The sequence below is a fragment of the Equus asinus genome, chromosome 23 (genome assembly GCF_041296235.1).
Source record: "Equus asinus isolate D_3611 breed Donkey chromosome 23, EquAss-T2T_v2, whole genome shotgun sequence".
NCBI classification, from domain to species: Eukaryota; Metazoa; Chordata; class Mammalia; order Perissodactyla; family Equidae; genus Equus; species Equus asinus.
This window is the reverse complement of record NC_091812.1, coordinates 51,334,489-51,352,307: the sequence shown is the minus strand read 5'-3', so window position 1 is coordinate 51,352,307 and position 17,819 is coordinate 51,334,489. Positions and strand designations below refer to the sequence as shown.

The 17,819-nt window shown below is 44.6% G+C and overlaps 1 protein-coding gene across 1 annotated transcript in view; it reads right to left on the bottom strand.

Annotated features, from left to right (window-relative positions):
- ACER2 (alkaline ceramidase 2) overlaps positions 1-13,596 on the bottom strand; it is a 30,391-nt gene extending 16,795 nt beyond the window's left edge. The window contains exons 1-3 of the mRNA XM_014845433.3: positions 13,341-13,596; positions 5,026-5,140; positions 4,139-4,280 (exon numbers count right to left, since the gene is read on the bottom strand). Coding sequence (XP_014700919.1) covers positions 4,139-4,280; positions 5,026-5,140; positions 13,341-13,448 — 365 coding nt within the window. The 5' untranslated portion in view covers positions 13,449-13,596. The remainder of the gene's footprint in view (positions 1-4,138; positions 4,281-5,025; positions 5,141-13,340) is intronic.
- Between the last annotated feature and the right edge of the window lie 4,223 nt (positions 13,597-17,819).

Here is a 17,819-nt window from a genome sequence, read left to right as displayed (position 1 = left end):
CTTAAGTGATGGAAATGCCCCTGGTTAAGATCAACTGCTTTAAACTACCCTAGAGGGCTAACACACAAACTATTTAGAACAAGTCCCTGATGTTCACAGGACGATAGCATTTGGTGCTGGAAGGTCCATCCCTGTCCTTTTATAAGTACAGATCTGATAAGGCCCAGAGAGTCTCAGATGGCGGCCTCAAGTCACCCAGCCAGTGTGAGAGCAGGACTGACAGGCCCCCAGCCTGCAGCCTTGCTATTCAGGATTCAAAACATGAGCTGGATTATGAAGTGAAGGCTGTCCCTAGTTTTGTAGAGGCAAAATCATAAAAATCACAGCAGGATAAATTCTTTAAGAAATGGATACAATTAGCCTATTAGTTCTTTGTTCTTATTTTTTTTTCTCAAAACAAAAATGCCTAAAAAGTATTAATAACCATCAACAGCTGAGCACACGTCCTGACAATTCTTAGGACATTCCAGGCAGGCTGAAAGAAAGCCCTTCTTTTTTTAAACCCACAATTATTCCTATTTACATAATGAACTTTAATAATTCCCTGCTGTTCTAGACAGACTTCAAAACACTTATCCATATCAGTCATTCATAATAACTGCTGGCACTACTGAGTCCTTACTCTGTAGAGTCACTGCACTAGACACTTACACGATTTTCCCAAATATTTCTAATGCCATGAGGTAGATACTTTTACTATCTCCACTTTACAGGTGAGCAAAATGAGGTATCAGAGGTTTAAAAAAAGTGGATTGTTATTCAAATCCATATCTGTCTGAGCCAGTCACTTGGCTGCCTCACTCTACTCTCTCTTCTCCAGAAATCTCGCACCTGAACTCTTAATATGTTTTTAGAAATATTCCAGTAGTCTAGATCACAAAATAAAAAGAGAGAGAGAAAGAGAAATGTTAGCAATCTGGTCAGTTCCGGTAGCTTAACCACACAATCCCCGGTCTACAGAAATCCTGGTTTTGACCTGAAATCTTTGGTCTGGCCTTCCACCTACACTGCAGAGCTGCCACCTGTCCCTGCCTCATGGGCGATGAAGCCCACACAAAGGGCTTTGGCCTTCTCGCTCTCCTTGTCACTGGAAAATTGAAGACGGACAAATAGAGCTGAAATCCTGACTTACAGTGAGCTACTTTTCCTATAATATGCACCTTTTCTTGCTTTGCTCATAGAAATGGTCAATGCCCATTCTCTCCTTCAAGTTGTATGCACAGCTCAGAAATGCTGGGCAGAAATCTCCTCTACAAGCCATTGATAGTAATGAAAGCCTCCTTTGAGCACTCACCGTGTTCTGAGGACTATGTGAAGAGCTCTACAGGGTCATCTCACGAGAACCCTGAGGTGAACACTATCATTTACCTAACTGTACAGATGAGGAAATAGAAAGCTAAAGAGTCAAGATGATTTAGACAGTTTGTAAGCAGGAAGCTAGGCTTCAAACCCAGGTCTTCTCCAAAGCCAGGGATATAGACACGTGTGGTGCCTCCAAGGACTCTGCCCAAACCAAAGAGAGAGGGGTCACATCCTCCCCAGAGAAACGGTGCAGGTGCGGGCGATGGTACAGGCCCAGCTGGGCAGAGACCCCTCTGCCTCACAATATGTCTTCATCATTAAAGCCGGTAAGCTTTAATTACCACAGCATTGACCCGTTTTCTTCTCTCCTCCTCATAACAACGTTCCCTCTCTCCCACCTTCAAGAAATGAGAAAAGAAAAAGTTTCTCTATTATGAACACATTCAAAACTGTCATTTGGAATCTCCACCCAGGCCTCCAGAATGCCACAAACAGACACACAAAACCCTTATTCCCATTTCTTCAACTTCTCACTCAGATCCAAGGTCTTGAAAGACCAGATCCAAGAGCACAGTGGTTCCTCAGCTCTCAACCTAACACACACTGTGTTCAGGGAGAGGGTGGAGGCAACTGGAGGGCACCTTCTGAGACAAGAGAAAAAGTCAAAAGGGAAATGGTGTGTTTCCCAAGCAGAGTCAAAAAGTCCCTGCCTGAAAGCCACCTCATGACTCTGTCTAGTGCCCTCATCTCCCGCCTCCCCCAACTCCTTCCCCACCCCTCCCCCACCTCCCTTCCCCACCTCCTGAGGCTTTCTAGTCATCCTCAGTCATTCTCCTGAAGCTGAACAAGGAAACAAAACAACAAGACTAGAAACCAGAGACAGAAACCAACTTGCTGCCTTTTAAAGGGCGCTTCCTCAGCTGAGGAGAAGGCCTCAGCAAGATGCAGACCATACCTCATCTCAGACCAGGAACATCCTCCTCTTCACTGCTGTTCATAAACAGCTGGCTCGCTTTCTCCCTCTCTCTCTCTCATTTTCTGATAAGTAAACTTCTTGAGGATACTTCTATCTGCTTGATGATACTCAGAGATTACTATTTAATTCAAATCCTGCTGCCCAGGCTGAAGATTGTACAGCTAATCCAATTAAAGTACATTTTGTCCCTACTTCATTTAAAAACACATTTTTAGTATTAAAAGATTAACATGAGCTCTTTGTAAAAAACAATTGTAAAACACTACAGATGAAAGGTATAAGTGTAAGTTCTCTCTCCACCCTCATCCCTAAGAACAGCCAACAGCACTAGTTGCCATCCGCATCCTCCCAGGCATTTCTCAGCACATGCAAAGAGGTGTACTCAACAAGAGGCTGGTTCATTCACTGTCAAATTAGGATCTGGGGCTGGCCTGGTGGCGCAGCAGTTAAGTTCGAAAGTTCTGCTTTGGCGGTCCGGGGTTCGCTTGTTGGGATCCCGGGGGCGGACATGGCACCACTTGGCAAGCCATGCTGTGGCAGGCATCTCACATACAAAGTAGAGGAAAATGGGTACGGATGTTAGTTCAGGGCCAGTCTTCCTCAGCAGAAAGAGGAGGATTGGCAGCAGAGGTTAGCTCAGGGCTAATCTTCCTCAAAAAAGTAAATAAATAAAATTAGGATCTTACACATAGAGTTCTACAGCGTGCTTTTGCAGGCAGCACGTTTCATGGACACTCATCCACCACAGTCCAGAGAGAACAGCCTTTGTCTCCAACGGCTGCACAGCTCCTATTCCTCTCGAGAGTACCAGGAAAATTGAAATGGATTCTTTTATTTTCCTGGTATAGCTCTTCCCTGGGCATACACCACTTGCTTAATTGAATCCATATTTGTAGACTATTTATCCATATATATTTTTTATCAAAACACAGTGCCCTGCAGAGAAATATTTGGGTAATCTGCTCTGGGAGCATTTCTCATCTTTACGAGCCTGACTCTCTTCTGTTTCTTCAAATATTAACAATCTTACACAGCTCCTCAGAAAGGCTTTCCCCAAGTCACCACCATCCCCTTACCAGCTTCATTTTTCATCATAGCACTTTCTCACACCCTAACATTATATTATTCGTGTGTGTGTGTGTTGATTCATCATCTCCCCAGCTTCAGTGTGAGCTCATCGAGGACACAGACTCTGCTGCTTTGTTTACTGCTAGATTCCAGTGCCTAGAAAAATGCATAGTAAACGGTAAGTGTTCAAGAAATATTTACTGGATCCATATAACCATATAAGCACAACAACACAATGGATATTAAAGTACATCTCTTCCTGAAATTCTCAGTTTCCAGCTTGGAGATGCATGTGTGTGTCTGTGTATGTGCGTGTCTGTGTGTGCGTGTCTGTGTGTGAAGCTCTCATCAAAGGCATAAACAATACAATTTGAAAACAACAGTATCTATAGCTCCAAGAACCAATTCCTTAGTGTGGATTCCACTGTAAACATATAAAAGTGGTGAAGCTGGATTAAACTCAAGGAAATGTTCCAGAAATCAAAGGTCTTTGGACTACCCTTCAGTAATTTCTCCCCCACCGAAAATCTTTCCACTTTCGCTCATATCAAATAAGGGAGACATTTGACTTTTTCATCCCTAATGTCAGATAAATTCTTCCTCAAGCATATTAAAATTCTCTCTTTTATCTGTCAATTAATTTATACTGTCAGACCATAAACAATCACTGGATATTAAACAAGTATATGATAAAGCTGGACCCAAGCGTATGCTATTTTTCTTGATATATACATTGTTATATTGGGTACTGCACCTAGCAGTAAACACAAAAAATACTTAGCACAAGCTTACCTGTCATTCCGAAAGATCTTTGGTAGGTACCTTCTGGGGAACCACATGGCCAGAGCACACATCAGAACCCAAAGGATGGCGAGTTCATCGAGCATCTGACCCAGGAAACTAAGGGTTGCATGGAAGTAGACAGATCCAATTCCTAGAATCAATTACAACCAATAAAATAGGTCACCACAGACTCACAAGAACAGACTCAAAATTCAACACCCTGCTTAAGGACAGCCCTTTCACCAACAGCTATAGCAATCACCAGATCGCTCGCTCTCTCTCTGAAAAAAGAAACTGAAGGAAGAAATTCACAACACCTAGGCATGCAGACTTCAAGTCTAGAAAGAGGATTTCAAGTAAGGCCCAAATATCAGCTCATCAGAACTTTATAATTCCACAGTTAACACACACTCTGTCTTCACCCACTGAGCCTTCACGGGAACACACAGTAAATAAAAGTCAGCATTCTCTCACTGTTAAGAATTCCCAGTCTGCCTATGGAAGGAAATGGAAATTACACAAGTATTTCCCAGAACAGTGAAGGCTCAAACATCTAGAATTTTTTTTTAATTTTATCCATTAGAAACCACAGTCTCATCAGAGTTCAATTGTTTCACACAACTTTCTTCTGAAGTTTTCAGAAAATTGCATTGGCACAACACCAACAGCTATTACATAAACGAACTCTCAAATGCAACTAAGTGATAGTGACAGCCAACCTTGTTATCAAGCCCGTATTCAAAAGAGTCTTTCTTTTGGCGTCAAGCAAGCGAAATAACAGTTTGCTAAGACGTCAGAGTGACTTTGGTTTATAAAACAATGTTCAAAGGGGACAGGAAGAGTGTGGGATTCCATTTCCTCTCTTCCAGTCTACACTCACAAATGAATCCACTTACCTACTACAACCAAAAGAGTCCATATTAAGTAGATGCCACTGTTGAAGCATGTTGCATATTGACGAAACAAGCACATGCAGATGGGCGGTAAAACGAAAAACAGGATGTTGCTGATCTGGGGGGGAAATGTAAAACAAAAATATGAATATTAAGTAAAAGAGTACAAAAATAAAGCATCTTGTTCCGCATGCCCTTTGCAAACTGGGACGAATGCGGCCATCCATCTTTGTTTAAGCTCTTACACTCTTTTTTAACTGCAGGTACACAACCAGCAAAATCGAAAACTTCTTTAATGACCATTCAGGGGCCTCATCCCACTTCTTTAAAACACTGCAATCTGTGAAAGCGGCCCAGGCTCCTCTCTCAATTCGAAGAATCAATGACTCACTCTTTTTCTGCACGGATTAATTATGAAGGATTCTAGTTTACTTGCACATACGTTTTTAAAAATAAGGGCTGCACTAAATAATGGTAAAAATAAAATTTAATGAGGAGGTGAGAAAGTCTAGACACATTCCACCCCAATCATTTTCTACCCACAAGGCCAGCCTTTTCTCCTGGATCCACGTGAAGGCAGGATTCTTCCTAGTTTCTCCCTGAGTCTGCCTTTGTCAGCTTTGTCACCCTAATCAAAACCTACTTTTAAGTAAAGATCGAATTTGTAAGTTCCTTCTCAGCTTTAAATGATATCATTTCATTTTTTAGACTTTAATGTAGATTTAAGCCTCTCTGTTATCTCTCCAGGGGGCATTTGGTGTTTTTTTTAAAATAATGTATCTTATCTAATGTAATATATTCAAAATATTGTCATTTCAACATGTAATCACTATCTAAATATCATTCATGAGGTATTTACAGTCTTCTGTTCATAAGAAGGCTTTGAAGTCCAGTATGAAGTTCACACTGACAGCATATGTCCATCTGGATCAGCCATATTTCACATGCTCAGTTGGCACATGTGACTAGTGACTACCTACTGGACAGCATAACTCCAGAACCTCGCCTCTAATTTTTTTCTTTTTTTTGAGGACGATTAGCCAGGAGCTCACATCTGCCGCCAATCTCCCTCTTTTTGCTGAGGAAGACTGGCCCTGAGCTAACATCCGTGCCCTCTTCCTCTACTTTGTACATGGGACGCCTCCCACAGCATGGCTTGACAAGTGGTGCCACGGCGGCACCCAGGATCCGAACCGGCGAACCCCAGGCGGCCAAAGCCGAGCGTGCGCACTTAACTGCTGCGCCACTGGGCTGGCCCTTCTAAATTTTTTTAATTTACTTTTATGTATGTCTTTTGCTCTGTTTTGTTTTGGGGGATCACAAGCAGTTCCTTTTCTTTTTTTCCAAGATTTTTTAAGTTGAGGTGAAATTCACATAACATAAAATTAACCACTTTGAAGTGCACAATTCAGCAGCGTTTAATACATTCATAACGTGCAACCATTACCTCTATCTAGTTCTAAAATGTTTTCATCACCCCAAAAAGAAACTCTATACCCATTAAGCAGACATTTCCCATGCCCCCTTCCCCGCAGCCGTAGTAACCACCAATCTGCTTCGTGTCTCTATGAATTTACCTATCTTGGATGTTTCATAAAAGTGGAGTCATACAATATATGACCTTTTGTGTCTGGCTTCTTTCACTTGGCGTAATGTTTTTGAGGTTCACCCCCATTGTAGCATGTATCAATACTTCCTTTCTACAGCTGAATAATATTCCATCGTATGGACTCCACATTTTGTTTATCTATTCATCCATTAACAGATTTTTGTGAATAGTACTGCTATGAACATTCATGTACAAGTTTTTGGGCACTTGTTTTCTTCTGGGTATATCTCCAAATTGGCTTTCCTGGATCATATGGTAATTCTATGTTTAACTTCTTAAGAAACCACCAAACTGTTCTCCACAGTGGCTGAACCATATTACATTCCTACCAGCAACATACAAAGGTTCTAATTTTTCCACATCCTTGCCAACACTTGTTATTTTCTGGTTGTTTGTTTTTGTTTTTAATTAAGGCCATGCCAGAAGATATGAAGTGGTAAGGACATTCTGCTTTTTAAGTTTCGTCTCTAATTGTGGAATGAGGGGCTCCTCATAAAGCACTGTGCACACAGAGGAAGCATGCAGTGTGAAGGCAACAGCTAAATTTAAAGTAGCAACACCATTGGGAATGGGGTGGGAGGGGTCCACAAAAATGACTAAAACAAACCAGACACAGTTTTTAGAAAGGGGAGAAAGATCGCATGGGAGAGAAATACAACAAGGAAAGAGAGGAGAACAACAGCCTTTTCAGGGGCAAGATGGGAGCAGGGCTGCTGCCTCTGGTTAAAATCCAAGTCTGAAGTCCCTAGCGGGGCTGCGGCATTCTCAAAGAAAGGGGGACCTTTTTCTAGTTGGTTCACTCTAATGGAGATCTTCTTCTCTTTCCCACATAGAAGCCCTATGAGCTTCTGGTGACCCTGGGCAAGAGGATGGATAAATGGTCTCAGATGTCCCAGGTGGTCTGCAGTCTCCAGTCTTGGAAATACAGCTGACTCTCATTTACTAAGAAGCAGCAGGTACAGAGGCATGAGGACATGGTCCACATACCATATAAGCAGTAGGCTATTTTGTTCATTGTTACTATCACAGTCTGTAACTTTCCACGGAATCACTTAAAGACTCAGAGATCTTTAACAGTTAAGATGAGAGATCTTAAAGACCATCACTTATTTTTCAAGGGGATATCAGGGAGGGCCCAGAAAGGCTCCCAGGCTGGCCAATGTCAGAAAGGCCATCGCCCGCGGAGCTGGGGCCTGCATCCTGCAGCCCGTCCCCTGCTCTTTTCACTGCCCCAAGCTGATCTTCACCTTCAAGCTACCCAACCACATTCTGATCTCCTTGGCTTAACTCCTCAATCGGTATCTAAAAATTCTGAATTGCATCACACACATAACCTGTTACATGATTTAAACATGCCTCGCCTTTGTTAAACATAGCAGAAGGAAGAAACTGATGTAAAGGGGGAGGAGGAAAAAATGGAATTGTTATACCATCGGGACCTTAAAACCTGCTCTTTCTCCTTTCATATTACATGAATGTCTTCCCGTAAAAAAAAAAAAAGAACGCATTACACATCTAAAGTCTCCTTTCTAGCCTCCTCCCTAGAGATAACCGTTGATCTCAGATTCAGAGTCTTCACGTCATTTTCTTTACATTTATGTGAATACATATATATCGCTTATTCTAACATTAGCATTCTGCAACTTCCTCTTCTCATTCAACAATATGCCTTGCAAATCCTCTCATCTTCCTTCATACAGATTTACCTCGTCTGCTGTAAGTGCGGCAGATGGCCACGGTTTAGCCATTCCCCAATGGAAGGAGCACCAATTTACAGCCTCACCTACAATGTCGGAAAATAGCACACATTGTGCTCTTTACCCCGTACATCTTTATCGCCTCAAGTCCTCTCCATCTCCCTTGCTTCAGTCAAGTGCAACTATCTGCTGCCAAGCTGTGCCCCAAATGGCTCTATCGATTTATGCTACCACAATGTACACACTAATCACTTTTAGACGTATTTATGCACTGTGCACAAAAGCTTGAAGTCGTTTGTTCCACCTGCAGTCAAATTAGGATACTTCAAACTTTTGTTGTTTTAAAGCGCTCTTTTAACATACGCTCCCTAATAACATGGAAATCCCATTATTGCTTCTGCATAGCCCATCTGCCAATGCCTCCTGGCCTCGCCTTTTAAAGACATCAGTCTCTGAAAAGGAAAAGACCAAATTAGAGGGAGACTCTCTAAGACAAAGAGGAAGGAACTCCGAGAGAAAGGCGGAAAAGCGAACGAGCCGTGATTACCAGACAGACTCAATGGCTCCATCTCTACAGAAAAATAAAACTTCCCCTCAAAACTGTGTGGGTCACTAAAGTTGAACAGTTCAGCCAACGGGTATTTTTTAAAGCCTATTGTTGGGTTATTCTTTGGAGAATTGGTGTGTTTAATGCCTGCAGAATAGATTTTTAATTGAAAGGAAACCACGATTTAAAAATGTATTGTTTCCTTAGAAAGTTCCTCATTCTATGAAGGCCTACGTAACATTTGCACCAAAATAATCTCATAAACAGACTGCAATCTCACCCTGCTGCATGTGAATGTGCACTTTCCCAGACACAGGGTAAACAGGACAAAACAACTGGCTGTAAGTTTTTCTGAACAGTGGGCTCATTAACAGCTAAAGGGCATTACCCTGTTGAGTAGTCTATCTGTGTATCTTAATTGTATGTAGATTCCTAACTGTCCATTCCATTGTTCCCCTCCTGCCTCTGGGATGACCAACTGTCCTCGTTTCCCCGGGGCTGAGAAGGGTTTCCAGGGAATGAGACTTTCAGTTTTAAAATTGGGGAAGTCCTGTGTAAATCAGAACAAGGTCCCCCTACTTAGCGGCCTTCTTGCATGATACCCCCACCCAACCTCCCACAGTACACCAAGCTCACGCAGAGAACTAGTAACACCTTGGTGACTGTACACACCTCTGCTATGGCCATCACTACCCAGATGGTTGTGTGTGGGTCTAGTCTCTGTGATAGGCACACAGTGGTTGCCCAGGAAATGGATGGATGGATAGATGGATGGATAGAGGGATAGATAGATGGATGGATAGATAGATGGATAGATAGATAGATAGACAGATAGATAGATCGATAGACAGCTAGATAATTCTGCATATAGATAGTGGGATGTGGGCTTTGGCATATAAAGAGAACCCTATTTTCCTTGTCTTGAGATGGGGGCAGAGCTGATTGGGGGAGGTGACAGATCATAAGCTGATTTTACTTATATATTTTGCTTCAAGACTTCTTTTTTCAGCACCAGTTAATTTCCATCTGTCCCCAAGTCACTGCCCAGCAACAGAGTTCCCAAAGGCCAAGCTCAGCGGTGAAAGGTAGACCCCACTTTTCTCCAAAGCAGCTAGATCTGGAGTCTTTTTCTTTACTGCAACTGGGCCTTACAACTTAAAACGTAAAAAGCTCAAGTCAATAAAACTTGTATGTAGAAGCAACAGGACAAAATGTGCACAAGCAAAAGGCTGTGAAACGGCATGATATGTTCTTGGAAGAGATATTTGGGCTTGGCTGAAGTAAGGATGATGACAAGATTTGAGGCAACAGAGAATTGCGGGGCCCAAAAGCAAAATGCTTTGTATACCCAAACACTGTCCATGGGAGCATACCTCAGGATACTCTCTCTGGTGGGCCACTTAGCAATAATTATCAGCCTTAAAGTGAATTATGCCCCCGACACAGCAATTTCCCATCTAAGGGATGTATTTGCAAAAGTACCTCCAGATACATATATGAGGATATTCATTGCATTACTGTTCAGAAACCAAAAGGAAAACAATAAAACACACAGAAACTGCCCTCTAATTATCCATTAATAAGGGATTAACTGGCTAAATACACTATGGTCAGTCCATTAAATGGAATACTATATGGACACTGTAAAGAGGAAGATAACTCTATATGAGCCAATACGGGACTATCTCCAAGATATAGTACATGAAAAAACCAAGGCACAAAAGAGTTTGTGTAGCATGATCTCAATTGGGTTAAAAAAAAACTTAGATCATGGTGTGTGTCCACTATATACACATATTTTATAAGCTCACACAAATACATGTGCTTTTTATATGCCTAGAAAATGTCTGAAAAAGATAAAGAAATGGTATTTTTCACTTTGTAACTTGCATACTCTTTTTTTTACCACGATCGTGTTATTACTTTTATAATAAACAACAATAACAAAAACTACCTTAAACAAGGTAGTTTACATCAAACATCATGATTAGCCTATTGATCAAATGGTCTCAATGCAGGAGTTTTAAGTTAAAGAAAGACTGACTAATAAACGCCTGTCCTATGCCACATAAATCCATCTCAGGTGGCTAGGGCAGCACTGCATCTTCAAGAGTATTATCTTAGTAGAGTCAAACCGACCAAGTGTCTAACTCGAGTTGTGTGAATTTCTGGGCCTCAGCAAGTTGCATAATCTACCCAGGCCCCAGTTTCCTCCTTTATCAAATGGACATAAAAACAAATAGCACCCACTGCCTAGGGTGACTGGAGCGCACCCAGCAGGGCTTCCACACATAGCAAACAATCAACAGTAGCCAGGAGCGACTGAAGTCTTAGTAGCGATGTGCCACCCCCAAGACCCATCAAGAAGGTTCTAGATCCCTCTGCCAGTCTTCTCCTGATTTTGCATCTTCAATTCTTTAAACTTTTTCTCAAAAATTAGTAATGATTATTATTTTCTTATAAAATGAATAATTAGACAAGCTGCCTTCCCATGAGGATTTAATGAGGTGTTTATCATTAATAACAGTCCACTATCTTTCCCCATACAGGAGTAAGATAAGCACAGATTTGTCCTGTGATAAGAATCAGAAGATAACAGGGTGTGGGAACAGACAGGAGGAAATGGTTTTTGCTAAACTCTTTGGACCTACACCCAACAAAGTTTGGGGACCAACTGCTTTTCAGAGACCCTTAAGCTCTCCGCTTTGCTAAAAGCAAATTTTGTGGTTTATGTGTATTCCAGAGAATAAGGTTTGTCAGGTGGGCCAGCCGGGCTAATCAGCCAAAGAGCCGGCCGCTGAAGATCAACAGTTCACTCCTACACAAGACTTTGGCACTCACCATATAACAGCTCCCATGGCACGAGACTAAAAGTAAAGACAGAATAGACCCCCTCATCCAGCACTCTGGGGCTTTTCCAGGCAGGCTTAGAGCAGCTATCCGCTAACTTTTTTGGCCACATAACCAGGCCTGACTTTCTGCTGGCCTCAGACTCCACAGATAATTACCTTGCTGGGCGTGTGAGAACCTGTCCCCAAGCTGTCATTTTTTCTTTAACTCTGGTGAAACTCCTAGTACTTCTCCACTTACAAATGAAGAAACCGAGTACCCTGCCCTGTTCCAGTCCCTCCTCTGTGGGCACCTGTCTACACCTGACAGTATGCTCTGAGAGAGGCTGTGCAACAGGTGAGGTGCGGCCACCTCCACTAACTGTACCTTCCACAGTACGGACAGACAGCAGACGGCCAGGTTTTCTTGAGGAACCAAGCCAGCCACACAAAGGAGCAGAAGTGTCTGTCTGGAGGGCAGCCATGGATTTCAGCACTGGGGTGGGGGGAGGGGGGAGAGTGCAGACTGCTGGACTGTCGCCCCAGCCATGCCAGAAATGCCAGCACGAGCTCCCTTCTCCAGAGCTCCGTTTTCCCATCAATGAATAGAAGGCCCAAGACTGGCTCATGGGACAACTCATGCCAAGGACTTCTCTCCAGCAAATCTAAGGGGAAAATCCTAAAGAACAACCCCAAATTCACAATGACTCTCAAACCAGGAGTTCCTGTTTTTCGTGTTAGGCCAGCCAAAAGATAAGCCACAGAAATGACCATGCAAAGTCCTACATTTGGTACCAGAATCCTGAGCCATGGGCACAACGGAAAGAAGCATTTTCTTCCCAGATGCAAGCTTTCCTTCCCACAGACTGAAAGCTCACAAGATTCTGCAGTGGGGAAGTTTCCGCTCGCCCATATCCAGGGACCTAGGCGAGTCGGGGAAACACGCGCACAATCCCTCCCAACTTTCCCTTTCACTCCCAGGCTTAGCAACCAGAGAGCGCACAGGCCTGGGAGAGCTAAGTCCGGGCCGGTGTGAGACTGAGTACCAGAGGCAAGGAAATAAGAACTAGTAGTAATTCACTTGATTGTGGCCAAAAGTAACTCGACCTATTATTAGTGTATTCTCAGGGTGGGGGGCAACTCAGCACGGTCCAAATGGGCCCTGCCCCTGAAACCTGCCGGGGAGGGAATCTACCCCTTTCCCGGGACTCCTAGAAAGGTATTCAGGGCAAAACCGCACAATGCGACCCAAGTGCGTCACGCCCCACAGATCTTAGGGGAGGAAGGGGGTTGTCCCGGCGGGTTCACCGCCCCCAACTGACCCAAACTGGGGAGAATGGCTGACATGGACCATGGGCTTCGGGACGCGTAGGGACCAAACAAGACAATAGAGCCATCAGAAGGAAATGACAAGATGAGGAGAATGAGCCCAGATGTCGGGGACAGGGACAGGAGAGGAGGACAGATGGAGAACTGGAAGGAACGCGCAGGGGAGGGGACGTGGGTCGACTCTGGCCCTGGAGAGAGAATGCCCCAGATACACGCAGAGACCCACGTCCAGGTCCCAGCCGCGGCGGCGCTTGGGGACAGCCTCCTCCCGCCAGCCCGCCTGCGGTCCCCACTCTCGCGCCCCGCACCGTGTTGTAGAACTCGGCGATGGCAGGCACGATGGTGTAGTTGTCCTCGCACCAGTCCACCTCCGAGCTGCCAGCCCGCAGCTGGTCCCACCAGTGCGGGGCGCTCATGGCCGCTCTGGGGCATTGGAGCAGCAGCTCCTGCAGCCGAGAAGAGCCCAGAGCTGCTGCTGGAAGGTAACCGCGGCGGCGACGGCTTTCTGCACCGCGGGACAGCCGCCGGATGTGGCGCCTGCTCAGCCAGCCTCCCAGCGCTCAGCTCCGCCTGTTGGACGTGACTCGCTCGCAGACCCCACCCCTGGCCACGCCCCCTGTGGGAGCCTGCGGGCACCGAGCGGCCACGCCCACCCCGGAGGCTTGCGGGGCGGAGGGAGGCGGGGACCCGGTGTCGGACGCCTGCAGACGCCCCAGCTCCCAGCAGGTGGCAAAGGCGGTGACGGTCCAGCCCACACCTGACCACGCCCACCTCCCAGTTCAGACTGGCAGGCGCCCAGTGTGCAGAGTGCCAGAGCCTACCCTGGCAAAAATTTAAAACAAGAGGAGACCCAGGAGTACTCAGGCCCCAACGGAATGTTGGGGGGTGTGCACCGATTTCCCCGCGCCACGCGTGGAAAGCCTGAGCTCTTGCCGGAGAAAAACCCTTGGTCCCTCCGAAGCCGGAAAGGGGTTACTTGGTGCCATAGGCTGGTGCAGGAAGACCCCGCCCACTTCTGCAATTTCGAATGTGTTCCTGCCCTTGGTCGCCTGGACTCCGGTTAGGCTTTAATCTAGTCTTCGATTAGACATAAGGTCACACTTCAGCCCTCCCAACCCACAGAGGAGGCATTGTGGCAGGTATGACATCTCCAGAACATCCAAGATACTAGAGATGATGACACAGATATAACACTTCCTATGAGCCAGGCGCTGTTTGAGGAGCTCCCATGTATCACTCATTCAGTGCTTCCGGCGGGGATCCTGTGAAATCGGCCCTATCGGCAGTGCCACTCCGGCTAGTAAGAGGCAGAGCTAGAAACCAAATTCAGGATGATCTCAGATCTGCTCATAACTACTTTGCCTTGCCGCTGTAACTATTCTGTATTTGTGTATCAAAGCTAATCTGGTCCCAGCGATTCCTGGGGAAAGCCACTCTCTCTTTTCTTTCTTTCTTTCTTCCTCTCTTTCTCTCTCTCTCTCTCTCTCTCTCTCTTTCTCTTGCCCTTCCTCCCTTCCTCCCTCCCTTCCTCCCCTCCTTCCTTCCCTCCTTCCTTCGTTCTTTCCTTCCTTTCTTTCTTTCTTTTTTTTTTTCTATCATGGCTCTGGTCCTCCTTCCTTGGGCAGTTCTAGGACTCCAGGTCAGGACAGTGGCAGTGACAGAAGATGTCCTGGTCAGCAATCTGTGGTGGCTGTCACCTGGATCTCCTTGCTCAAGCCTGCATGGTACCCTGAAAGCCAGCAGCTCCTCGGGGCTGCCCTCTCTCTGGCTTGCCTGTCCAGTGGGATCCTAGCTGGGGCTCCAATGCCCAATGCACCCAGGGTCCAGCTTCCACAGATACCTGCACAGCCATTTGTATGTCTCCCCAGATCTCCATCCCTGGCAGAAACTGCAAGCCCCAACTCCTCTCCTAGTCTCCAGGAAATCCAGCTTTCTCCCCTGGGGGTCAAACCACACTCCTCCTTTCATCTTTGTCCCAACTTGTCTTCCTCCTAGACAGCTGGTTCCACTGTGTCCTGGAATCCAGGTAGGCAGGTACCTTCTCCTAAGGTCAGAATTACCCAGACCTGCAGGATACCCGATGAGAGCTGGCCACTTAAGTGGGACGGGGAAAATATTTCCCACAGTCACAAAAGAAAAGCACATCAGTTGATTTCTTAGTGTCTCAGAGTGCTACACCAACGTCTAACAATAGTTTTCCAAGTTGTAAAGATTTTACTCCTTCCAATATTTTAGGAGGAAATATATCCATATTCATTAACTCTAATGGTGTAAAACACACCATTATTTTATATGCCAGTGGCTCTCAGAGTGTGGTTCCCCTTTCAGGGGATCTACAAGGTCAAAACTCTTTCCCTATTGACATTATGACATTATCTGCCCTTTTTGCTCTCGTTCGCTCACCTGTGTATGTTGGGGTTTTTCAGAGGCTATGTGTTGTGTAATGTCGCTATCTCTCTGACAGCTAATGTGATGTGTGCTTGTGTGTCCTTCGGTTTTAAAAGTCTGTTTAAATTCCTAATATGGTAAATATTGATAGATGTTACCACATAAACAAAAGTTCTTTATGGTCCTCAGTAATTTTTAAGAGTATAAAAGGAGCCCTCAGTTGAAAAAGGTTGAGAGCTGCTGTTAAAAAGAAAGACCCCTCCAATTAAACTATTTGTAATGCTTTTTGTCATTAAGAATTTTACAGTATTTATTGAATGAGAGCTTTTAAACTTAGACAAACATCGTTAACATACATCATTCTTGTGCAAACATAAAAAGGAAAATGTAAGCAAAATAGATTCATTAAGGAATTCCTATAATTTCTTCACACTCAGAATCTCTATTCTTCTGAATCATTTTTCGGCTTGAAGTCATTGGTTCCTTAATTACCAGGTGCTAGTGATTTAGCATTTCTTAAGAGTGCTCCATGCAGTGTGCTTTCAAGCTGCTGACACCTGGTATACACGTGTTGATGCTGGCACCTTCTTGCTCCTACTTGAAGGTGTCAGTGGAAGGTTTTCAGACAGCAGGCAGCATGTTTCTTTTCCAGATGGTCCTTCTATGGTTTGTTGACAGAAACATGGAGACTGTAGTTACCAAGTCATCCCACCAGGAATAACCACTGAGCTTGTGCATGTTCAGACAGTGACAACAGGTCTTAACCATCACCTGGCCAAGCATGGTTATAAAATGCCATCCTTTCTAAGACGCATCTGGATTTCAGAGATGTTATGGTGCAAAACCATGTGAGTTTTAGTGCCAATGAAATATGGAATTCACTGTATATAATTCATCCTTCTCTCCAATTCCTGCTAAAGGAATGATGGGGAGTTTTTCTCCTTCACAGGAACTCTTATTGTCAGTGACAATTCTGTTTCAAAATTGAAGCCAACCACTTGGGATCTGTCTAATTACAAATGCATAGAAAGACAGAGTTCAAGCCAAACAAAGGCCATCATTGAGAGGCATAAAGGATGCGGGTTACATTCCTCCCAAGATGCTTCTATTGGTCTTCTTGAAATTGTGTTAAAATTTTTGAAGTTTTCATTGGGTCTCTCCATTATTAATATTTTTTCAATGACTATAACCTTAGTAATTTAACATTAGGACCTATCATTGGGTAATTAATTTTGATATTGATTTATATTAATAGTATGATGCCTTAGCACCTACTGTTAATGGTTTAATACAAAATCTGACGTCTGGTGTAAACAGAGAGCTTGGGGAGAATGGGGGAGGGGGCAAGCGACAGCAGAGAACAGAGTGCTGCTGAGTTCTGACGATGAGGTGGCTTGTGTGCTTTTGGTCTAAAATATGAGTCAGTGATACAGATCCATGAGAGAGCAGATTTTGGAAAACTACCCCTTCAGGGAAGTCAGGATGCTGGCATTTCCTATCTTTACAGAGTTTATGAATATGTTTATTTGGTCTAAGTATGTATCTGATAATAAATATCCAGTTGAACTGGTTCCACAAGTGGAAATCATCAAGTCACAAAGTCTTGCCAGGGAAAAAAAATGCAGGCACCTGGGTAAATGAAGCAAGAAGTTCATAATCAAGGAAGAAATTTTCTGTATTTTTCCTATTTGGCTGGAGTTTTTCATTGTGGTCTTGCTTGAGGCTCATTGTTCAGGCCGGTGATTCCCAAGGTGTGGTCTGCAGACCAGCAGCATCAACATCAGCTAGGAACTTGTTAGAAGTGCACATTTGTAGACTTATTGAATCAGAAACTCTGGGGGTGGCCTCCAGCAATCTCTGGCTTAACAAGCCCGCTAGGTGAGTCTGACCCACACTCAAGTTGGAAAACCACTTTTTTAGCCAATGTGTGGCACAGCAAAAATTCACTGTGGACTGAACGCTTGGCTTCCCTGAAAAACCAAATCCAAGCCAAGACTGCTGGTGCCACTAAGGAAAGGAGCAAGAAAAGGGGAGTCTAAGACGGGAAGCCACGCTTTCCTCAGGCTCCTCACCGGGAAACCAGGGACTCAGAGCCTGGCCCCTCTTCAGTTAGGAGGGAAATGAGAGACGTGAGCAAGGATTTTTCTTTTTTTTTAACCTAAGAAAAACTCTCCAGGCTCAGAATTGTCGGAGAGGGCTGCAGGAAGCAGGGCCTTGCCAGAGAACACTACTGCTACCTCTTGAACGTGGCCAGTGTGCTGCCTGGGGGGCTCTCTAGCTGTTTACTGACAGGCCATCAGAGGCCACTTCCTGCTGCTGTCACAAGGGCTCTCTTTAGAAGTGCCTCTCTCCCTTCTCTCATCTGCACTGGAAAACCACGAACAAAGTGAGGACTGGGT